The sequence below is a fragment of the Zonotrichia albicollis genome, unplaced genomic scaffold (assembly GCF_047830755.1).
Source record: "Zonotrichia albicollis isolate bZonAlb1 unplaced genomic scaffold, bZonAlb1.hap1 Scaffold_257, whole genome shotgun sequence".
Classification (NCBI taxonomy): domain Eukaryota; kingdom Metazoa; phylum Chordata; class Aves; order Passeriformes; family Passerellidae; genus Zonotrichia; species Zonotrichia albicollis.
Genome location: NW_027428429.1, coordinates 2,803,740 through 2,827,711, shown reverse-complemented (window position 1 = coordinate 2,827,711; position 23,972 = coordinate 2,803,740). Strand labels below are relative to the sequence as shown.

At 52.8% G+C, this 23,972-nt stretch overlaps 2 protein-coding genes across 2 annotated transcripts in view; one reads left to right on the top strand and one right to left on the bottom strand.

The window, feature by feature from the left end:
• LOC113460769 (uncharacterized) overlaps positions 1-23,972 on the bottom strand; it is a 1,042,778-nt gene that overhangs the window by 469,548 nt on the left and 549,258 nt on the right. The gene's annotated exons all lie outside the window — the stretch shown is intronic.
• On the top strand, positions 1,552-3,448 carry LOC141727924 (olfactory receptor 14A16-like). The gene is made up of 2 exons (XM_074534211.1): positions 1,552-1,684; positions 2,490-3,448. The coding sequence occupies exon 2, from the start codon at positions 2,513-2,515 to the stop codon at positions 3,446-3,448; it is 936 nt and encodes a 311-aa protein (XP_074390312.1). The 5' UTR covers positions 1,552-1,684; positions 2,490-2,512.

Genomic DNA, 23,972 nt, shown 5'->3' with positions numbered 1-23,972 from the left:
AATTCGACCATCTTGGGTGCCTGTTAAGTATGCAAACCAATGCTACCTCACTCACATTGAGTGGCCTGCTCTCAGACATAGAGACCATCAGACAGGCCACCTTGCAGAACAGTGTTAGATTTTTTAATCTGGGCACATGGGCATGGCAGTTTAGACTCTGAGGGCATGTGTTGCATGAACCTTTCCAGCCACAGCGAGTCAATTCACAAGAGCATTCAGGTACTGAAGGAATAAAGCTTCAAGAAGCTTCACATGGAAAAAAAGACTGGTTCAAAAAACACTTCCAATCCTAGGAATTAGAGGGTTGAATGATGTCTAGGTAAAATGGGGTCTTAGTTGTTGTTGTATTTTTAATTGTCCCATGTTTGTTTGGATGCTCTTAGAAAGTCTTACAAATTCTTTCAGTTCCATCGTTGTTGTAAAACAGCAAGGGGGAAGCTACTCAACACAGGATTGTCATGGACTCCTTAGAGGACAGAGGTGGAGGCCAGGATGGCACAAAAACCTCTCAGAGACTCAGTCTGGGAAGGAAAATTCTTTAAAGTACCTAAAAGTATTCTGAAATCCATAAAGTACCTTAAAAACCTTGAGTATCTCAAGGCATTAATGAGCCCCACTGAGTGTCAGTACAAAGCTCTCAAGGGACTCGTTAAAGCAAATAATTGGGGCCATGATTGCACAAACCTCTCACAGAGTCTGTACCAAAAGGGAAATACCAAGAACCTTAAAATAACTGAAGTACCTTGAAGCATTAATGAGCCCCACTGAGTGTTGTTACTGATAAAGCCTCTCCAGGGGCTCATTACAGCAGATAATTGGAGGCCATGATTGAACAAACCTCTCAGAGACTCCAAGGCAAAAGCAAAACCCAAAGACCTTTGAAAAACCTGCAGTCTCTGGGAGCATGAAGGAGCCCCCAGGGCCATTCCTGACCAAGGCTCCCCAGGGACTCCTTCCAGCAGATCCTTGAGGCCACTGGGATGTGGGCTAGGGGGGGATGCTGAGGGCAGGACAAGGGGCTGACAGTGCCCAGCCTGGCTGGGGCTATGCCAGGAGGCCCCAGTGGCTCAGGACAAGGTGTCTCCTCACAGCCCTTGGTGGCACAGACCCTGCTGTGCCCCAGGACACCAAGACTTGGCTTCTCTTTGCCCCCACCTGTCATCACTGCCTCCAGTTCTCTGCTCTGCCTGGGGCCTGGGGACACTTTCTCAGCTGCGTCCCTCAGTGGGACCCATTAAAACTTCAAGAAAGTTTGGAGTTGGATTCTGACTTGGAGTTCTGGAGAGGTTTCTTCAGCTCCCTCTCAGGGACTGATGTTCAGGCCCTGAGCACAAAGCCCCAGAGGCTCATTAAAGTCCTTGTGCTGTGTCTGTGCTGCTGAGCTGGGCTGGGCTCCTGGCACAGAGGCAGCTCCTGGTAACCAAGAAGAGCTTCAAAAGCACATTTCTCTTGATGAGCAGCTTTTCTCCACCTCAGCAGGGCTGGGGCACTGCCTGCAGCCACCTCGGGCACAGCACAGAGGCGCAGAGATCTTCAATCAGTCAAGGCTGGGAAGGGGCTGAGAAGTGCCTGGGGCAGAATCACTGCCAGCCCTTGGCACAGGAACCTCTGGCTGCAGGACAATGCAGCTGCAGCTCCAGGAGCCATCTCCTAAAGCTGGAACATCCCAGTGCCTACAGACTCTGTGAGTACATTCTCTGATTTTCTCTTGTGCAGAGCAGCCAGGGGTGCCCAGGGCTGTCGTGCAGAGCAGGGTCCTACAGCCCAGGGCGCTGTGCTGGGGTAGGGACTCTGCTGCCTGCCAGGGACAGCTCTCAGCCAGCCATGGCAGCTGCTCCCAGCACTGGGGGACAAGATCTGGGTGGGAGGAGACAGCTGGTAAGGCTTGGGAGTGTTCTCCTTTTGTGGTGAGGATTCTGCATTGTTCAGGACTGCTCCAGCATGGCATTTAGCTGCAGAACATTTCCAAGTAGATTATACAGGGAGCACAGGAAGGCAGGGACTGCATGAAAGGGGTAATACTCCTTTTTTATTTGACTGCTCTGGGCTGCCTGGATGGGAAATTGCACATAGATATCCATCTCTCAGTTCAGGCTGAGGAAAATAATTTTCTCTCAGATCTGAATGCAACAATCAGTGACATAAATCAGCACAGGAATCACGGCTCTTAGAGAGAGCATCAGTGTCACTTTTCCAGCCTCCTCAGGGTTGCTCTGACGTTGCCATCAGAGCCTGCAGAGCCAGAGCTGCCCCTGGGCAGTGCCAGAGCTGGGAGGGGTCTGCAGGGCAGAGCTGAGCCCCCAGGGCTGGGCTGGGCTCTGGCAGCACTGGCAGGGCCCAGCCCTGGGCACTGGGAAGCAGCTGCTGGCAGGGACAGCTCCAGGCAGCAGAGCCCTGGGCAGGCAGAGACAGGTACGTGCCCTCAGGCTGTGCTGGGATATTTAAAGTCCTCTCCAAACCCAACTATTCCATGATTTCTGTTTTTCCAGATCTGCGTTCCAAGGAAGTGCAAATGTCCAACAGCAGCTCCATCAGGCACTTCCTCCTGCTGGCATTGGCAGACACGCGGCAGCTGCAGCTCCTGCACTTCTGCCTCTTGCTGGGCATCTCCCTGGCTGCCCTCCTGGGCAACGGCCTCATCATCAGCGCCGTAGCCTGCGGCCACCACCTGCACACGCCCATGTTCTTCTTCCTGCTCAACCTGGCCCTCACTGACCTGGGCTCCATCTGCACCACTGTCCCCAAAGCCATGCACAATTCCCTCTGGGACACCAGGGACATCTCCTACACTGGATGTGCTGCACAGCTCTTTTTCTTTATGTTCTTCATCTCAGCAGAGTTTTCCCTCCTGACTGTCATGTGCTACGACCGCTACGTGTCCATCTGCAAACCCCTGCACTACGGGACCCTCCTGGGCAGCAGAGCTTGTGCCCACATGGCAGCAGCTGCCTGGGCCAGTGGCTTTCTCAATGCTCTGCTGCACACAGCCAATACATTTTCACTGTCCCTGTGCCAGGGCAATGTCCTGGGCCAGTTCTTCTGTGAAATCCCACAGATCCTCAAGCTCTCCTGCTCACACTCCAACTTCCTCAGGGAACTTGGGCTCATTGCTGTCAGTGCCTGTTTAGGTTTTGGTTGTTTTGTGTTCATTGTTTTCTCCTATGTGCAGATCTTCAGGGCTGTGCTGAGGATCCCCTCTGAGCAGGGACGGCACAAAGCCTTTTCCACCTGCCTCCCTCACTTGTCCGTTGTCTCTCTGTTTGTCAGTACTGGCATATTTACCTACTTGAAGCCCCCCTCCATCTCCTCCCCATCCCTGGATCTGGCCCTATCAATTCTGTACTCAGTGGTGCCACCAGCCCTGAACCCCCTCATCTACAGCCTGAGGAACCCGGAGCTCAAGGCTGCAGTGTGGAGACTGATGACTGGATGGTATCAGAAACATTAAACTGCTGGAAAATTTCTGCAAATGACTTTTAATAAAACTCATCCTTGATACTTCTTGTTGGTTTGGTTGTGGAGTATTTTATCCCTTATTTTGGTTTTTCATATTATCTACAGAGAAATGTCATTGTTTGTACAATTTCTCATTTTGTTTCTCTCCACATTCCCTGTGGCCACAAAGTGTGTCAACAAGGGGCTGTGCTCTCAGTGACTTCAAGGAAATGAAGGATCTCCCAGCAGAGTTTTCTGCAGAGATGCCCTTTTGTTCCCTTCTCAGGAGCTGCAGCAGCAATGTCTGTGTGCAGAGCTGCGGGCAGATCAGTGCTGGCCCAGCAGCTGTGCCCAGCAGCAGCAGCAGAACTTGGTGTTGCCAGTGATGCTGCCGTGGCCCTGCCCCGCTGCCCTGGTGGCCCTGGTGTTGCTGCAGGGCCTGAGTGCTCTCGGGGCTGGGCACAGCCCTGGGGGTGGCAGTGCTGGGGCTGCAGCAGGGACAGGCCATGGGCACTGCTGGGGCAGCGCTGACACCTCAGCCCAGGCCCTGGGGGCTCCAGGCTCCTTGCCCAGGCTCTCTCAAGAACACGCCCAGGCCAATGCTCAGCACAGAAAAGCCCCGTGAGCAGCCCCAGGCTGGCTGTGGGCAGGCTGGGGGCAAACAGCATGGCTGGGGCTCTGCAAGGGCCCTGGGGCAGACAGGAAGGAGCAGCAGAGCAGGGGCTGATCCATCCCCAGTGCGCTGCACAGCCCAGGGCAGCATCCCAGAGCGTCCTCATGGAGCTGTCAACAACATCCCCCCTCTGCAGCCCTGGCCTCTCCCCCAGCTCACACAGGTTCCCCATCCTTGCAGGCACAGACACGGCAGCACTGGCTCAGCAGCCCCTGTTTGCATTGCACACAGCAGGGGGAGCAACCCCATGCTGTTGTGTGGGGACATGAACCTGAGGGAGCACAAATGCCATCAGCCCCTGGGGCCAGCAAGGGCTGGGGGACACCAGGGAAACCACTCAGCTTTGTCGTGGCCTCTGCAGTCAGCCAGAAAGTTTGTTCCCATCAGCTGGGAGGTTTCTGTCCCACTGCAGACGCTGTTGCTCAGAGCCAGGGCTGCCTGGCAGCCACCCCAAACTGCCCTCAGCATTTCCTTTGTGCCACCTTTGCTTTCTTTACTCTTTCCCTGATATAAATTTCTTGCTCTCGCGCACCCCTGTTTATTCCCCTGCAAACAACCCATCCCTGTTTGCCCTTTCCTCTCTGGCCCCACTCCCCATTGCAGATCTTATTTGGCACCATGGGAACGTCCCAAGGGGAGCCAGATCATCCTACAAGTGCTGCAGAAATTGTCTGCAGGCTCCTGCAGTGCCTGGTGCTGCTCCCTTGCCAGAGGCACCCCAGGCCAGGGGGGCACATCTGGGCTGCTGTGTCTGGCTCTGGGGCTCCCTGTTCTGGGCAGTGAGGAGGAGCTGCAGAGGCTCTGCAGGACTGACAGGATGGGCTTTGGGGCTGCCAGGAGAAGCTGAGGGACCTGGGCTGCTGGAGCTTCTGAAGGGGAGGCCCAGGGCTCCTCCTGCAACTGCTCCAAGGGTGCTTTTAGAGAATCCCAGAATCAGCAAGGTTGGAAAAACCTTGGAGATCATCAAGTCCAACCTGTGTCCTGACACTGCCTTGACTCCCTTGAGCCTCCTCTTCTCCAGGATAAACAACCCCAGCTACCTTAGCCACTCCTCACAGGACTTGTGTTCTAGACCCCTCACCAGCCTTGTTGCCCATCTCTGGACACGCTCCAGCCCTTCCATGTCCTTCATAAATTGGGGGCCAAGAACTGGATACAGCACTCGAGGTGCTGAGCACAGGGGAAGAATCACTGCTCTGCTCCTGCTGGCCACACCATTCCTGATCCATAGGAGTGCCAGGGGTTGGATGAGGGAAATGGTGGGGAGGGGGTGGGTACAGAGTGTGATTGATTGTCAGCCATGAAGTGTCTTGATCTTCATACCTACTCAGGCTGTAGTAGAAGGTTCTCTGGGTCAATATCAATTGGACATTGCTGATATCAATCTTTATACAAAAATAGAAAGCAGGAAAAAACAGTTCACTTTGCATTGTTTCCAATACAATATATTAACTTTGAATTAACTTCTAAAGTCTGTCTAACTGACCACAGAAGATTTGAAAACTTAATTTTTTCTCAAGGGCTTGTCTTGTTCAGGTGTTTTGAACAAATGTTTTGTGATTTTCTCACTAAATTCCTGAAATAAAGAGCTCAAGACAGAAGAGGCCTCTGGAAGAGTAAAATTCATCAGCAACCTCCAAGTGGCTGAGGATCCATTTCCATCAGAGCAGCAATGAACAGAAATGGGCACAGCTTTGTGGCTGCCCCTGCTTTGGCATGGGCCCTGGGCCTGGAGCGGGAGCAGCTCTTGAGGGCTCTTGTGCTGCCCTGGTCAGATGGGATGGCAGCAGGGGCTGCAGAGATCTCAGCACCTCAGCCCAAGGGGAGCCAGGGAGCCTCCTTTGGCCTTGGCCAAGCACCTTCCCCCATGGCTGGGGCTGAGTCCTGTGGCAGCTGCAGCTGCTGCTGTGCCCTTGCCAGGGGCTGAGGCCGTGGGGCAGTGCCCAGAGCAGCCTGGCCTGAGCAGAGCTGTGGGGCCAGAGCTGGCCAGGCTGGGCTGGGGAGAGGCCCTTGGTGCTGCCCAGAGCTCAGGGCAGCTGGCAGAGCTTGCAGGGAGCTGGGCTGGGCTCAGAGAGCCTGGCCCAGAAACCATCAGTGTCCATCTCAGCCTGGCTGAGTGTGCAGGGGCAGGACTCAGGCCAGGCCTTGTGGGGCAGGGCCAGCGCCTGTGCAAGGCATTGCAAACAGGCAAGTGGCCCAGAGAGGAGGCTGCTCTGGGCCCACCCAACTGATTGGTTTCATGCTGTGAGCTGCAGGAAGTTGCCCAATCATTCTGAAGTTAAAATAAATATATCATTAATCATAATTTTAATTATGTTTATATCTATGACAGAATTATCGTATGTCTTTGTCTAAAACTGTTCCTGTACAGAAATCCCTGGGGGATGGTGGACATGTCAGATGCTGCTGGGACATCACAGTGAGCTGAGGGAAGAGCTGTGATGGTTATTAAACTGTTCAAATGTTCAACTTGTGTTTGTTGGCAAGAAACCTTTCTGTGCCTCTGAGTGTCACCAGGCCCTGAGCCCAAAGGACACAAACCTGATGAGTTGTGGTTCCCACTGCAGTGGCTGCACTTGGACCTTGGCTCTGCACAGGAGAGCTCTTCACTCCCTTTCTCCCTTTTCCTCCCACTGGGCATGGAGGGAGCTCCTGACTTCAGCCTGTGATTCACGTATGCAAAGAGCAAATCTGGGCAGAATCAGGGCAGGGAGAGTTCAGGGGACCTTGAGATCTGTGCTGGGCACAGAAGGTGTTTGCCATTTCTGTGGGACTGTCTTCTGTAGAAAGTGGATTTAATATGCAACAGAGGAATGACTTTTGCATTTGATGGAGCTGTGCCTTCCTTTGGCTTTGTTGGCTGACAAGAAATGAACATTCCTCTGTGTCTTGGGCAGCTCCTTCTCCCAGGAAAGCAGGTGGGAGTTGGAGCCAAGGAGCTGAAAGCTTCAAGTGCAGCCTGGTCTGGAGGGAGCTCAGATCTGCACAAGGCTGCTCTGAGTGCCAGGGCTTGGATGGGGGAAATGGTGGGGTGAGTGTAGGGACAGAGTCTGACTGATTGTCAGCCATGAAGGGTCTTGGTTTTCATATCTATTCCAACTGCATGAGGAGGTACTTGGATTCAGTGACAATAGGAGACTGCATATATCAATTTATGAACAGGAAAACAAAACTAAACAAGACCTAAAAAATCTATTCTCGCTATCTTTTTAAATATCATGTATTCACTTTGAATACACTGCTGAGATTTACTTAACCACAAAACATTTGGAAATTAAATCAAATTATTCCCAGAGGCTTGGCTTGTTCAGGTGTTCACAATGTTAATGAGCCCTGGCACACTGAATTCCTGAACTGAAGAGCTGAAGGCTAAACAAGCCTCTGCAGCAGGAAAATTCAGCAGCAGCCTTCAAGTTGCTGAGGATGTCAGCAGCCCCCACTGAGGCCATCCCTGCCCAGAGACCGTGGGGGAATGGGCAGACAAGGAGAGCGTCCCTGGGGCTGGGGCAGCACAACTCAGAGGCAGCAGCGGCTCCAGCTGGGCAATGGAGTGTGGAATGTGGCTGGGCAAACCCTGCGTGGGCTGGGCCAAGCAGGACACACAAGCCCTGACCCCCATTCCGCAAACAAGTCTCTCAAGGAGACATTTAAAAGGAATTTGAGTTGTTTGTGTCCTCTGAGCTGGACTCCCTGGAGAAATACTAACAAGAGATTCTCAGGAGCTCAAAACAGCAAACTAGACTTTACTGGGAAATTTAGAAAATCAGAGAAGCTTTCGCAAAAGGTTTAATAGGACATTCAATCAAGAAACAAAAAACACTTCTCAAAGAATGAATTTGGCCCATTCAATCTCACAAACTCTAAGCCTTTTCAATTTTAGGTTAATCAAAATTTGCAAGAAGAGGGAATTAGAAACAGAGAAAGACAAAAAGGATACAGAGAAGCACACACACAGAGCTACCAACTCCTGGATTCCAGCACTGCTCACATAGAAATTCCAAGAGGAGGTAGGGTCAAGATGTGTGCTTGCCTTGTGGTCAGCCTTCAATACCCCTTGGTCTCCCTGGGCCCTTCCCCCAGGTGGGCCTTGGGCTCATTTGGTCCCTCAGGAGCTGGGCTGGGGCTGCAGAGGTGGCTGTGGAGCATTGCCTATTGGAATATGAATCCCAATATTACTAGTTAGATTGTGCCTGGGCCAGTGTGACCCTCGCTGCTGAGCCAAAGACGGCTTCTGTGGTGCTTTACCCCAGAGACACCTTTAGCTTGCTGGTGATTGCAGCCGGGCACTAAACAAGTCCAGGCTTGTTAGGAACTCCATTACCTCAGGAAGAAGACTTCAGGCAAAGGTGAGGAGTAAAAAGGAGGGATTCTGCCGGAGGGTTATATGCAGTGGTTTATTCCATGGTTACAGACATCTGAATCTTGGGGAGACCTCCAACAGAATAGCGAGCACATGGCTGGACTCACCTTTTAAGCTCAGGGGGTGGGGAGGGGAGGGGACAGGTGAGCCACCAACCAGGTGGGGGGGGCGGGGTCTCAAGGGGCGAGGGACACCTAGACAGGCCAATGACCTCTGGGCCTGTGGGGCATCCTTTGAATTTGACCAACCATACGACGTCTTTGCTGGAATGTTAAGCCTGATTGACAGGACTCACTCAGCAAGAGGGCAAGGGGGAAGGTAGAGGGGTGTAAGCACATCTGGGAAGGGACCCGGGACCCGGAAGTCTAAAACAGGACATTACAACACACTACAACAATTGCCTGTGCTGTGCCAGGGACTGGCAGCCACTGCTGGGCTGGGATAGAGGCTCTGGGAGGGATTGGGGTTCCAGGGTAGGGCAGGGCCAGGGTTCCAGGGCAGGGCAAGGCTGGACCTGCCCCTTCCTCCGCCACACACATGAAATGTTTTGAGCCAGCAATCTCCTCCAGTCTGTCACAACATTCACAGGGAATGTTGGGTGTGGAACTCAAATTTGGCCATGGGCACCTGGATGAGAAGGACAGCTCTTTTCCATAGCACAGAGCCCCAGTGTTTGGAAGGCAGGTGAGAGCCTCACTAGGCCAAGGCCAGCCGGACTTGTCAGGAATGGCAGATTTTTTCTGGGAGCTGTCTTTGGATTTAGGGAATTTTGAGGTGGAACCTAATCTCGGCCATGGGTGCCTGGAGCAACTGGCAGTGACTGAGTCTACACTGGGGGAAACTGGGATTGACTGGGACCATGCTGGGGGAGACTGGGATCAGAGTGGACTCATACTGGGATCATACTTGGAGTGACTAGGTCTATGCTGGGGGCCACTGAGAGCAACTGGGGTCAGACTGGGAGCAGCTAGGACCATGCTGGGAGTAACTGGGATCAGACTGGCTTCAGCCTAGGACCATACTGGGAGTGACCATACTGGGATCATACTGGGAGGAAATGGCACCACTCTGATGTTGACTGTGGTCATTCTGGAATGATACTGGAAGTGAATAGGAGAGGGCTGAGGGCAACTGGGACCATGCTGGGGTAACTGGGATATACAGGAAGTGATTGGAATCATGCTGGAGGTGACTGGGAGTGGTTATCAGCAACCGGAATCATGCTGGAAGCTACTGGGAGTGACTGGGAGTGAATGGAAACACACTGGGGGCAACTGGGATATACTGGGAGAGACCAGAAGTGACTGGGATCACAGAGGAACCATAAAGTAAGTTAGTGGAAGAATACTGGGAATATCTGGAAGTGACTGGAATCATACTGGGAGTGACTGGAATCATACTGGGTAACTTAGAGTGACTGGGACCATACCGGGGGGAAATGGCACCATACTGAAAGTGACTGGGTTCATACTGGAATCATACTGGGAGGGACTGGAAACATACTGGGAGTGCCTGGAACTATAGTAGGGGTGAATGGGAACACCTGGGACCATGCTGGGATCATACTGGGAGTGACTGGGATGATACTGGGATCATACTGAGTGTAACTGGAAGTGACTGGGAGCATCCTGGGGGTGACTGGGAGCCACAGGGCCCATGCTGGGAGTGACCTGGGGAGAACTGGGGCAACTGGCCCAGCTGGGGCTCAGGGTTGTTCTCCCCCAGGGCTGCCCTGGGTCCTGCTGCCACCTCCGACCCCACAGAGCCGAGGGAAGGGGGACAGCTGAGAGACAGGTGACAGGGACAGGGCACAGCCGAGGGAGGGGGAGGGGCCTCAGTGCTGGGTAAAGGGGTAAAAGGGCATCTCAGTTCTCAGGAATGGGGGTGCAGGGGGGTCTCAGGGTCACAGATATGGGGGGCAGGGACGTGGAGAGGTAGAAGGGAGTCCCAGGCGGTCCTTGAGCCCAGGAAAGGGGAGTCAAGGGTTTCCCAAAAAGAAGGTACCAGGGTGGGGACACCTGGGATGTTTGGAAAGGGGGAGTTCAGGGGGTGTCTGGTTTTGCACAAAGGTGGGTCTGGGGGCTGGGAAAGGCAGGAATGAGGTCCAAGGCATTCCAGGGTGTCCCAGAGTCAAGCCCACAGCAAGTCTGGAGGCTGGGAGCCATGGGATGGCCGGGAAAAGGGGAGCAGAGGGTCCTGATGTCCGAAATGGGGGATTCAGGGGGTCCCTGTGCAGGATAAGGGGAGCAGGGGGGTCCCGGTGCTGGCAGTGGCATTTCAGGGTCCCGGTGCTGGGGGTCCCACTCCCCCCTGACTCCCCAGGAGCGCCCCCAGCCCCAGCGCTGGAGCCATCGCGCTGCTCCTCCTCACTCCCAGGATGATCCGAGGATGATCCCAGTCTCTCCCAGAAGGGCCCCAGTCACTCACACTTGCCTCCAGTTGCCCCCCGTGTGGTCCCAGTTCCCCCCAGCACATTCCCAGTGTGGTCCCAGTCACCACCTGCATGATCTCAGGCACTCCCAGTATATCCCAGTTGCCCTGAACATTCTTGTAGTCATTGCCAAGGCACTCCCAGTTACCTCAGAGTGGTTCAGGTGCCCCCAGTTTTATGCCAGTCACTGCCAGGACATCCCAGTTGTCACCAGCATGCATCCTGCTATTCCCAGTTGCTCCCAGTTCCTCCCAGTGTGTGTTCAGGGAGCTCCCAGAATGGGCCTGGTAGCTCCCAGTAACCCCAGTCAGGGTCCATTGACACCCACTATAATCCCAGTAGAATCCCAGTCACTCCCAGTATGATGCCAGTGGCCCCCAGTGTGATCCCAGTTGTTCCCTGTCAATGCCAGCAGGACCCCAGTAGCCTCCAGTGTGATCCTCATGACTCCCAGTCTCTCCCAGTATATCCCAGTCACCCTCAGCATGCTCCCAGTCACTCCCACTTCCTCCCAGTTGCTTTCAACCTGATTCCAGTTGCCCACAGCCACTACCAGTAAATCCCAGTATGATTCCAGTTGCCCCCATTGTGATCCCAGTCTCACCCAGCATGGACCCAGCTGCTCCCATGTGATCCCAGTATGATCCCAGTTCCTGCCAGAATAGTTCCAGTTGTTCCCAGTTCCTCCCAGTATGATCCCAGTTGTCCCTAGAATAGCCCCAGTCCCTCTCAGCATTGTCCCGCTCACTCCCACTTGCCCCCAGCATGGTCCCAGCTGTTCCCAGTGTGGCTCCAGTCCCCCCAGTATGGTCACAGACACTCCCAGCATATCCCAGATGGCCAAGTGAGGTTTTGGTTAGCTCAGAATGGTCCCAGTCTTTCCCAGTTCCTCCCAGTTGCCTCCAGCATTATCCCAGTTTCTGGCAGTTGCCCAAAGTGTGGTCCCAGTTGCTCCCAGTATGAACCCAGTTGCCCCAGTTGTGTCCTTAGTCCCCTTAGCATGGTTCCAGTACCTTCCAGTTGATCCCACTTTTGAAAATATGTCCACATTTTCCTCTTAACATGGGCCCAGCAGCTCCCAGTACCCTCCAGTCAGGATCCCAGTGGCTCCCAGGATGATCGCACTTGCACCCACTCCCCCCCAGTATGACACAAGTCATTCTCAGATCCTCCCAGTATGATTCCAGTCCTGCCCAGTGACCCTCTGTCACTCCCAGTGTGGGCCCAGTTGCTCCCAGTCATCTCCGCCATGGTTCCAGTTACAGCCAGCACCTTTCCAGTCACTCCCAGTCAGATTCCAGTAGGATCCCAGTCATTCTCAGATACTCCTAATACTTTTCAAGTCACTCCCAGTATGATGCCTATCAGTTCCAGTATGACCCCAGCATAGGCACAGCTGCTCCCATCATCATCCAATGGGTTTCAGTTGCTCCCATTTACCCCCACTGTGGTTTCAATCACTCCCAGCATATTCCAGTTACTCCCAGCAGGTTCCCAGTCACTCCCAGTTCCTTCAAGCTTGATCCCATTTGCTCACAACCACTCCCAGTCAGCCTCACTGGAGCTGCACTCACACTGCCAGTATGATCCCAATCACCTCCAGCATGATCCCAGTTCATCCCAGTGTAAGTCCAGTTACTTCCAATCACCCCCAACATGAACCCAGTGACTCCCAGTTCCTCCCAGTTGCTCCTTGCATGATCCCAGTTTCTCAGAGCTGCTCCTGATCACCCTCAGAATGATCCCAGTCACTCCCAGTATATCCCATTTGCCCCCAGCATGGTCTCAATTGCCCCTCACAGGCTTCTACTCCATCCCAGTATGATCCCAGTATGATCCCAGTCTCCCTCAGTGTGATCGCAGTCTGCCCCGGCATGGGCCCGGCTGCTCCCAGTATGATCCCCGGAGTATCCCAGTACAATCCCAGTCACTGAAGGTGTTGATCTTTGACATCCCTGAAGGTCATTTTTGGTTCTGAAACAGACTTGCAGAATCCTGAAACAAAGAACTGCTGAAGAAAAATCACTAATAACTATTAAAAGAAATTCATTGATATTTATCAAACAATATTGAGAAAATTTCTGGAATGCCTTGGCCACTGTCCTTAATTGAATCACTTGGGCTGAGTCTGACTCATGGCTTTCCAGTACTTTGAGCTGGTAGCTCTGTCCACCTTCAACAGAACAGTGCCCCGGCTCCAGGTAGGGGGATCACAGCCCCCAAACCCGGCGGTGGGCAGGCCAAACAGCCCAGACCTGGCCTGCAGGGCGGGTTCTTTGTTCCCACAGCCCACCCCCACCGTGCTGCCAGTGCCTTGGCAGCAGGAGTGACCGAACACTTTTTCCCTCTCCCCCCAGAACCACCAGTGCACACTGGTGGCTGGGAAGGAGAAGCTTTCCCAGGGATCTCCATCCCGGATCTGCGGGTCTTCTTTCCCCAGAATAAGTGAGCGATGCTCGCTGTCCACCCCCCCCCCCCCCCCCCCCATCCCTAACCCTGCGATTCAAATTCCTGTGTTCCTGTTTTCTGCTCCTCAACACCACCCCCATCCCCTCCAGGCTTGTGGCCAGAGGCAGCGCCTCTGGGAGCCACATCCCCCACGCCACTGATGCACGTGAGGGGAGTCAGGCACTCCAAATCCCAGCGAGAAGCCCCTGACCAAACGTGGATCAGCCTGTGAAAAATGTTGTGTCCCAGAAAAACACTGAGTTTGAAAGTTTTCAGCTGGGAGGCACCGGCTGTTAGCAAATGAGCCGCGCCTCCCCTGAGGGAAAGGCCAGCGTCCCCTTCTTCTCTCCCAGCTCCCACCACAGGGGTGTTATAAATGAGAAGCTTGACTGGGCCAATATTCAAGCAGCAATCAATTCATTAATTAATATGGTAAAGTATGAGCAATACAGCAATGGGTACAGTGGGGGAAGTTTTCCCTCCAACTGCACACTGATAGTTGAGGCTTACAGGTGTTTATAGGGGTGCTCATCAGCTTTCTCAGCAGTTTCTATTCCCAATTTTTATGTCACAATTCCATACCTTTTGTGATTTAGTTTTTCTCAGGTTGTATCCAAGAAAGGAGTATCCCCAGATGGTGGTGGTTCGGTTTCTGAAAGAAGGAGGAAATCTCCCAGATGGTGTGGTCCAGATTCCAGATGTGGTCCACCTTTTAATTGCAGAGACTATAAATCTCATAACAGTGATGTCCAGCTTCCTTGGTCGAAACCATAAATCCTTGAGTTGATCTTCCTTTCTCAAGCTGCTTTTCACTGTTTTGTTAAGGTGTGAGATAAGCATGTTTCCTTTATATACATTCTAAAGCTATAGTTTCAAAGATCCTTACTGCAAGCAATATTCTAAAATTATACTTCAAAAGGTTATTATTGCAAAACTCTTTCAGGCTTAGCTACAAGCATAAAGTTCTTGTCAAAAAGCAACATTCTTAATGCTTTAATTCAAATGCTCCTAAATAGACTTAAGACTTATAAAGGTTAATTACGAACAAAAGATATGTTCCAAGGCCTTCTTCTGTGCTTTACTTTCCTCAGTAATTATTAGAATTCGTCTTTATAACTGTCCCATGGTCGTTTTCCACACATACCACAATCACAAATACACACGTTGCCTGTATGTACCTGGCACAAAACACAGCTTTGTATTTCACAGGGGGCACAGGGATGGCTCCTGTGAGAAGCTGCTGGAAACTTCCACTGTGTCTGGCACAGCCAGTTCCTGGTGGCTGCAAAGATGGACCTGCTGCTGCCAAAGGCTGGGCCAGTTACAAATGGTGGCAATGCCTCTGCGATAACAGATTGAAAAGGAAATCAAAATAGAGATTGTGGCGCAGTTTTAACTCCAGTCAGAGGAAAGCAGAGGGAGAACATGTGAGAAGAACAACTCTGCAGACATCCAGGTCAGTGCAGAAGGAGGGGCAGGAGGTGCTCCAGGCCCTGGAGACCCAGGCACCCTGCAGGAGAGCCATGGAGAGAGGGGCCCTGCTCCCAGGCTGGAGCAGCCTGCCCCTGGAGGAATGCACCCCTGGAAGAGTGACCCATGCCGCAGCAGTTTGGGAAGGACTGTTGTCCCTGGCATGGACTCACAATGCAGCAGTTTGCAGAGGGCTGCTGCCCCTGAAATGGACTCACATGGGAGAAGCTCCTGCAGAACTGTCTCCCTTGGGAGGGACCCACGGTGCAGCAGGAGAACCACTCCTCTCTCTGAGCAGGGGCAGAATCCATGGGTGATGAACTGACCATAACCCCCATTCCCTGTCTCCCTGCACTGCTGGGGTGGGAGGTAGAGCTGGAAAGAGGGAGGCAAGGGGCTTATTTTATTTCCCCTTTCCTGCTCTGACTTTGTTAGTAATAAATGAAGTTCACATCTCTAAGCTAAGCCTGTTTTCCCCAGGACAGTATTTGATGAGTGATCTCACCCAGTCCTTATCTCAACCCATGAATCCTTTATTATATTCTCTTTGTCCAGCTGCAGAGGGGAGTGAGTGAGAAGCCCACATGGATGCCTGGCATTTGGCCTGGGTCAACCCACGACACCTTGGTACCACAGGGTCTCAATGGACCCTTCTCTCTATGGGGTCTCATTGGTTCCATCAGGCCCTGAAGGGCCACTTAATTCAACAAGGCCCCAAAGTTTCACAGTGGTCTCCAGGATTCCATGAGGCCCTGCAATGTCAAAATGGACCTTTGGATCCCTGGGGGCCCAGTGTCACAATGGGCTCTTTTGGTTCTACAGCTTCACCATGGCCCCTCAGTTCCATGTGTCCTGCACCGTTCCATGAATCCTTAGTTCCATGGGGTCCTGTAGGGTCACAATGGTCTCCTTGGTTTCATGGTGCCACACTTGCCATAATTTCCATGGTATCACAACTGCCCTTGGATCCCAAGAGGCCCCACAGTGTGACAATGGGCCCTTGCTTCCATGACGCCTTGTGGTGTCACAATGGTGTCCATGATTCCATCAGGCCCTGCAGTGTCACCGTGGACAGTTGGTTCAATGACACTCCACAATGTCAGCATGGCCCCTTGGTTCCACAGAGCCCCACTGTGTCACTGTGGTCTCCTTGGTTCCAAGGCTCAGAAGTGCCAGAATGACCCTTTGGTTCCAACAGGCCTTGAAGTTTCAAAATGGTCTCCATGGTTTCATGAGTACCCCCTGTGTCACAAGAGACTCTTGGTTCCCTGAAGTTCCTCAGTGCCACAATGGGCCCTTGGTTCCATGAGGTTTGGTAGAGTCACAATCGACTCCTTGGTTCCATGAAGCTTTGCTGTGTCACAATGCCCATGGTTCCATGAGTGTCCATGGTGTCACCACGGTCTCCTTGGATCCCCAGTATCACCATAGTCTCCTTAGCACCATCCAATCCTTGTAACAAGAGATAGGGAGCCATTTTGTGCCTTAGATGAAAGGCTGCAGAACTCATGGCTGTGAGGCTGCGTCACTGATGAGAAACAAAAACCACCTGAATCTGAACGCCAAATGTCATCTCAAGTACCTTCAATCCCAGCCTGGACAGAGGTAGAAAATACAAACAGAAATTCCACAGTGAATCAAAAACAGGGACCATATTTTGAATGCAGGCAAAATGCATTCAAGTGCATTCGAATGCACTCGCTATGATGGGGAGGTGATGATCCCCTATTCCAAGAGAGAACTTAGGAAGGGCTGACTATTGAAGGAACTGCAGAGAACCACAATATAAGAAAGGAAGGTGGCACAGGCAATTCTGGAATAGGGACACCAGAAGGCAAGAGCAGATGAAGCAGTGCAGTTGCCACCAAGGAGATCACGTTCACATGCAGTGGGCAGCAACCCCATCAGGCCGTGTCACCATCCCCTGGTACAAGGGGGGTCACGATGGTTCGTTTCACTGATCTCAGGGTGCAAAGACACACAGCAGGGGAATTTCAGTATTAACCAAAACAAATGCACCTTTTATTGAGTGCCCACAGCAGATCCAACACAAGGATTAGAAAGGAGATAAAGGATAGAGAGACAGAGAAAAGCAGGGGGGGAATAGCTGCCAACAGAGAGATGAAATCCTCGTGGTCCGGCCAATAGATCCGTCTGGTCACGTCAGGGAGAGTCTCAAAGCCTTTGGTTAACTCGTTTATAATCTACCGCCGGGAGGGAGCAGGACAGCACACGGAGGGAACAGTGGAGAATAAATCCATTGGGAACAGGTACAGACAGTCCAGGTCTGAAAAGCACAACCAGGTGCCAGCAGTGAGTGGGGCCCGTTGTTTCAGGACTGGTTCCTATGGGAAACATCCCGCTTCCCATGGCAGACATCCCACTCCAGTCAGGCTAGCACCCCTGGGTTAGAATTTGAAGGGTCTCAGTCTCAGTCCTTGGGGGGCCTTCAATCTCCATCCTTGACGGTGGCTGTGAGGCAGATGAGGGATCTTGGACCATCTCTAACAGACTGACATCCCAAAACATAGTAGTAATTATGCATTTCCCCTTAAAAATATAAGTTTTGGAAATAGGAAAATTATAACTATTTTTCTTATTTATAATACTATTATTCTATATTTGTAATAAGAAATTTTAAAATTTATATCTAAAAATCCACAACTTTTCAGCAAGCAAAAATTTATTGGTCATTAGTTCTAAGTAACACAATTGCCAACATTACTTCATTGAGAAGTGTGGCTATTGATTTTTCCTTCTTTATGCTAATCAGTCCTATTTTAAATCCTTTTGTTATCTTTTTTATCATTTTCAAAGACAGGATAAAAGGGGCCACTTTGGGGTCCGTGGAGGCATTTCTGGGGCACATTTGGGGCAGTTTTGGGTCTGGAGAGGGAATTCAGAGAGAACCTGAGGGTCTGGATGACACTTGGGTGAGCCGAGTGGGCACTTGGAGGGGCACTCAGGGATTCTGAGGGACAGTTCGGGGTCCGGGGCAGCACTTGGGAGTCCAGGGGGGCGCTAGGAGGTCAGGGAGGGGAATTTGGAGCCCTTTGGGGTCCGGGCGGGCCCTTAGGGGGCTCTGACGGGGCTCGCTGGAGCGCGGGCGGTGATGGGAGTTGTAGGCGCGGGAGGGGGGGGGTGTAATACAGTTTAACGGGGCCGTGGAGCATCACGGGAGTTCGAGGCCCAGCTGCAATGGCCCTTAGAGGGGCGCATGACGTGACGGGCGAAGAAGTCCCGGCTGGAACAGCACTGGACATGCGCCGCGGAGCATGATGGGAGCCGAAGTCCCGGAAGTGGCTCCAGCGCTTTGTTTCGGGGTCCGGGAAGGCACTTGGCGGACACTTCTGCATCCGAGCCGCGACTTGAGATCCTCGGGGGAACGTAAACGGTTCGGGAGGGCTTGGGGGGAGCTCCGGGAGCTCTAACCGGGCTCTTTAGGGCGGGGGCACGGCAGGAGTTTTAGGCGCGGGGCTGTGTTCTGAGGGGCTGTGGGGCCGCGGTGGGGGAGAGGAGATGAATTCCCAGAAGTGGCTGTACCGGGCATCTGTGGGGTTGGGAGCACTCAGCGTATCCGGGGACGCTTTTGGGGGGTCCCGAATGGGCGCTGAGGGGGCACTGAGGGATCCTGGAGGGTCTGGGGGACACTTAAGGGACAAAGGGGTAGCGGATACCGGCGGTTCTGTGGAGCGCAGGGCATGACGGGCGTTGTAGTCCCGGCTCCAATGGGGCTCAATAAGGCTGCAGGGCATGACGGGAGTTGTGGCTACCGTAGGGACCGTTCCCGAGTCTCCGATTTCTGGCGCTGATTGGCTGCTCGCGGTGATGGGCGGGAGTCTCGGCAAATGGGATACGGTAGAGGCGGGAACAGCCCATTCAACTTATCCAGTCCCTCCCAGTACAGCCCAGTTCATCCCCAGTGCAGACCAGTACAACCCCAGTACAGCCCTGTTTATTACAAGTAGAACCCAGTACGAGCCCAGTGCCCCTCCAATCCCTCCCAGTACAGCCCAGTCCCTCCCTATACACCTGAGTTTATTCCCAGTCCCTCCCAGTTCATCCCAATGACATCCACAGGATGCCCCAGTGTCCCCAGTCTTCTCAGCAATGGTCCCACTGTCCCCAGTATGTCCCAGTATCCCCGAGGGTCACTCCCAGTATGTCCCAGTGTCTCCCACAGCATTCCCAGTGTTCCCCAGTATGTCCCAGTCCTCCCCAGTGTCACTCCCAGTATGTCCCAGTGTCTCCCACAGCGTTCCCAGTGTTCCCCAGTATGTCCCAGTCCTCCCCAGTGTTTCCAAGGACAGTTTAATTTCTCTCGGTGGCCGTGGCAGCCAAACCCAGCAGTGGGGTCAGTGCAGTGCCCATGGCCACAGCCCCTTGCAGGGGCCCAGTGCAGCTTGGGCTGATGATCCACCCTCACAGCTGGCCCAGGGCAGCTCTGCAGTGCCTTTGGTGGCACCTGGGGCTGGCACACACCTGAGCACTGTGTCTGTTTGCACTGGGGAAACTCAGCAGTTTGAGATTGCTGCAAAAAGTACAAAAAGGGAAAACCCCTCTCAGGCTGAGAGCAGCCAGCTCTGCAAGCACAGCGGGGCCCAGGGCAGTGAGGACAGACAGGATGGGGCTGGGCAATGTGGAGCAAGGTTGTCCACACTGGGTCAGAGCTCCAGGCACAGCTTCTGTGAGCAGGCCAGAGCTGCTGAGGAGAGACCCTGGGTCAATATCAATCACAGAATGCTGCAATCACCTCTGCTCTAAAGAGAAATTTAATCAAAGACACCCTTTAAAAAGGGTGACCCTCTCAGGGCTTTGCTGTTGTTTACATCAGACTCAGTCCTTGACAGTGTCTTCAAAAAACTTCTAAAGAACTCAAAGTTAAATTTAGACTCCAAATTTTCTTGGAGTTTTAATGGCTCCCACTGAGGACCATGACTGCCTGCCTCTGCTTGTCCACACAAAGGCTCCTTCTGGGGGACATGCTGCAACACAGCCCTGCCCTGGCAGGGAAATTCCTTTCTGTTTGGGTCCTGTCTGTTTTCCCTATCTGCCCATTGCATTAATTCTTTCTTTCTCTGGCTGTTCTCTATTATGCTAAAATGATCCACCATCTCTGAAACCTCCCTTCAATCCCTCCCAGGTCTCCTCTGCTGTCCTCAGTTTCCACTCCACTCAGCACAGAGCTGCTCTCATTTGCTATTTCAGAGGGTATAATTTACTCAGGCCTGAGCTGTAGTGAGGGATAACTCCCAACATCACATGGAAATGTAATCCTACCAGTGTGTTGTTTAAATACAGTTACTAAATGTGAATTACAATTTACCCATTTCCATAAAACACACCCCAAGTTCCCAGATTCAGTCCTTGTTTTCTCTATCCCTGCACCCTTCAGCCAGATGTCTTCATCTTCCCTCCAACCATCCTTGCTGGGAAAGCAGCCCCTGAATGCCTTGTTCCTGTACTGAAAGTTCACAGGCACAGTAAAAACTGAATGAACCCTTCTGGTATCAGCCCCAGGCTCTGTGTGGGCAGGCAGAGGCAGGCAGGAGGCAGAGCTGTCAGCAAAGGAAGGGGCCAGCCAGGTGGGACAGCCGGGGGATGCCGACAGCCTGCAGGGACAGAGGCACAGGGCAGGGACACCGTGGGACAGCCTGGGCTGCACAGGGCACAGGGATGGGCAGCAGCTGCAAGACAGCCCTGCCAGAGCCACCTTGGGCAGCACTTTGGCCATGGCTTCTGAGCCTGGGCCTGAGGCCACGAGGGGACAAGTGACCCTTGCAGGCCGTGGGGCCTTATTGCCTCCTTGTCCCTGCTCAGCAGCCTGGCAGGGGCCGCCCCATGCTCCTGCCCTTGTCATTGCACATCCCCACATGCCAGTGCCCATCCCGGGAAGAGCCCTGAGCAAAGAGGGAGGGACAGGATCTGCCTGGCCAGGGGCTGGGGCTCAGGCCTTGGCTCTTTGCATTCCTGAAACACATCCAGCTTTGCTCAGCCCCAGAGACACCTTTGCCTTGTTTGTCCCCAGCTGTCATCACTGCCTCCAGTGTTCTGCTCTAACTGGAACCTGAGGACACTTTCCCAGTGGTGTCCCTCAGGGGGAGCCATTAAAACTTCAAGAAAATTTGGAGTTTGAATTTAACTTTGTGTTATTGACTCTCAAAGACTGAGTCTGATGTAAACAACAGCAAAGCCCTGAGAGGGTCATTAAAGTTTTCCTAGTCCAGTTATGGAGAAAGATTTCAAAGAGCAGTAATAAAATATACATTCTATTTTTAAAGGGTGTCTTTGATTAAATTTCTCTTTAGAGCAGAGGTGATTGCAGCATTCTGTGATTGATATTGACCCAGGGTCTCTCCTCAGCAGCTCTGGCCTGCTCACAGAAGCTGTGCCTGGAGCTCTGACCCAGTGTGGACAACCTTGCTCCACATTGCCCAACCCCATCCTGTCTGTCCTCACTGCCCTGGGCCCCGCTGTGCTTGCAGAGCTGGCTGCACCCAGCCTGAGAGGGGTTTTCCCTTTTTGTACTTTTTGCAGCAATCTCAAACTGCTGAGTTTCCTCAGTGCAAACAGACACAGTGCTCAGGTGTGTGCCAGCCCCAGGTGCCACCAAAGGCACTGCAGAGCTGCCCTGGGCCAGCTGTGAGGGTGGATCATCAGCCCAAGCTGCACTGGGCCCCTGCAAGGGGCTGTGGCCATGGGCACTGCACTGACCCCACTGCTGGGTTTGGCTGCCACGGCCACCGAGAGAAATTAAACTGTCCTTGGAAACACTGGGGAGGACTGGGACATACTGGGGAACACTGGGAACGCTGTGGGAGACACTGGGACATACTGGGAGTGACACTGGGGAGGACTGGGACATACTGGGGACAATGGGGCCATTGCGGGGAAGACTGGGGACACTGGGATATCCTGTGAATGATATTGGGGGGGAACTGGGAGGGACTGGGCTGTACTGGGAGGGACAGGAGGGGCACTGTTGTTGTACTAGGTTCTACTTGGGAAGAACTGGGCTCTACTGGGAGCGACTGGAGATGTTGAATGGGCTGTTCCCGTCTCCACGGCATCCCATTTGCCGAGACTCCCGCCCATCACCGCCCAAATCCAATCAGCGCCTGGTTTAGGATCTCGGAAGCGGTGTCTGATATTGGCCCCACTTTTTTTTTTTTTTTTTGCCTGCAACTCCCGTCATGCCCCGCGGCCCCATTGAGCCTCTTTGGAGCCGGGACTACAACGCCCGTCATGCCCTGCGCTCCACAGAAGCCCGGGACCCGCCACTGCTTTGTCCATTCATTGAGTGTCCCTCAGACCCTCCAGGATCCCTCAATGCCCCCTCAGCGCCCATTCGGGAGCCCCCAAAAGCGTCCCGGATACCCTGAGTGCTCCCGACCCCACAGATGCCCGGTACAGCCACTTCTGGGAATTCATCTCCTCTCCCCCGCCGCGGCCCCAGAGCCCCTCCGAACAGTCCCGCGCCTAAAATTCCTGCCGAGCCCCCCGCCCTAAAGAGCCCGGTTAGAGCTCCCGGAGCTCCCCGCAAGTGCTCCCGGACAGTTTATGTTTACCCGAGGATCTCAAGTCACAGCTCGGACGCAGAAGTGTCAGCCAGGACCCTTCCCGGACCCCGAAACCAAGGGCTGGAGCCACTTCCGGGACTTCGGCTCCCATCATGCTCCGCGGCGCATGTCCAGTGCTGTTCCAGCCAGGACTTCATCTCCCGTCATGCCCTGCGCCTCCACTGGGAGCCATTGCAGCTGCGCCTCAAACTCCCATGATGCTCCGCGGGTCGGTTAAACTGTATTAGACTTGCGCCTACAACTCCCATCAATCTCCACGCCGCTGAAAGCCCCATTAGAGCCCTCCAAGGGCCCGCCCGGACTCCGAAGGGCCCCAAATTCCCCTCCCTGACCTCCAAGGGTCCCCCTGGACTCCCAAGTGCTGCCCCGGACCCCGAACTGTCCTTCAGAATCCCTGAGTGCCCCTCCAAGTGCCCACCCGGCTCCCCCAAGTGTCCTCCAGACCCTAAGTTCTCTCTGAATTCCCTCCCCAGACCCAAAACTGCCACAAACGTGCCCCAGATAGTTCTCCATGGACCCCGAAGTGGCTCCTTTTACCCGTTCTGTGAAAATGAAAAAAAGATGACAAAAGGATTGAAAATAGGACTAATTACCATAAAGATAGAAAAATCAGTAGCACAGTGGTTAATGAATTGATGAAGGGAATTGTGTTACTTAGAACCAATGACCAATAAATTTTTTGCTTGCAAAAAATATGGATTTTTTAATATAAAAATTAAAATTTGGTAATACAAATATAGAATAATACTATTATAAACAAGAAAACATAGTTATCATTTATTAATTAATTACATTTAATTTATTGGAAAAATGCATAAATTTTTTATGCTTTGGGATGTCATTCTCTAGGACACAATCCAGAGATCCCTCATCTGCCTCACGACCACAGTCAAGGACAGAGATTGAAGCGCTCCCCAAGGACTGAGACTGAGACCTTTCAAATTCTAACCCAGGGGTGCTGGCCTGACTGGAGCGGGATGTCTGCCATGGGAAGCAGGATGTTTCCCATAGGAGCCAGTCCTGAAACAACGGGCCCTGCTCACTGCTGGCACCGGTTTGTGCTGTTCAGACCTGGACTGTCTGTGCCTGTTCCCAATGGATTTATTCTCCACTGTTTCCTCCATGTGCCGTCCTGCTCCCTCCCGGCGGTAGGTTATAAAAGAGCCCTGAGTTAACCAAAGGCTTTGAGATTCTCCCCGATGTGACCAGATGGATCTATTGGCCAGACCATGAGGATTTCATCTCCCTGTTGGTAGCAATTCCCCCAACCCAACCCTCCTTTCTCTCTCTCTCTCTGTCCTTTATCGCCTTTCTAATCCTTTTGTTACATTTGCTATGGGCATGCAATAAAAGGTGCATTTGTTTTGATTGAAAGTCTCCTGCTGTGTGTCTTTAGGTATTGGAAAATAATGATAAATAAAGTACACAGAGTTCATAGGATAAAACGTAGACACCAGCCCCGGGATGGAGAGTGTGCCTCTGTCTGACCTGCTGAAAAGATCTCGGCAGGCCAGAGAAAAAATGTTACAGATAAGAAAAAATAAACAACCTTGGAAACCAGAGCCAAAGAATTCA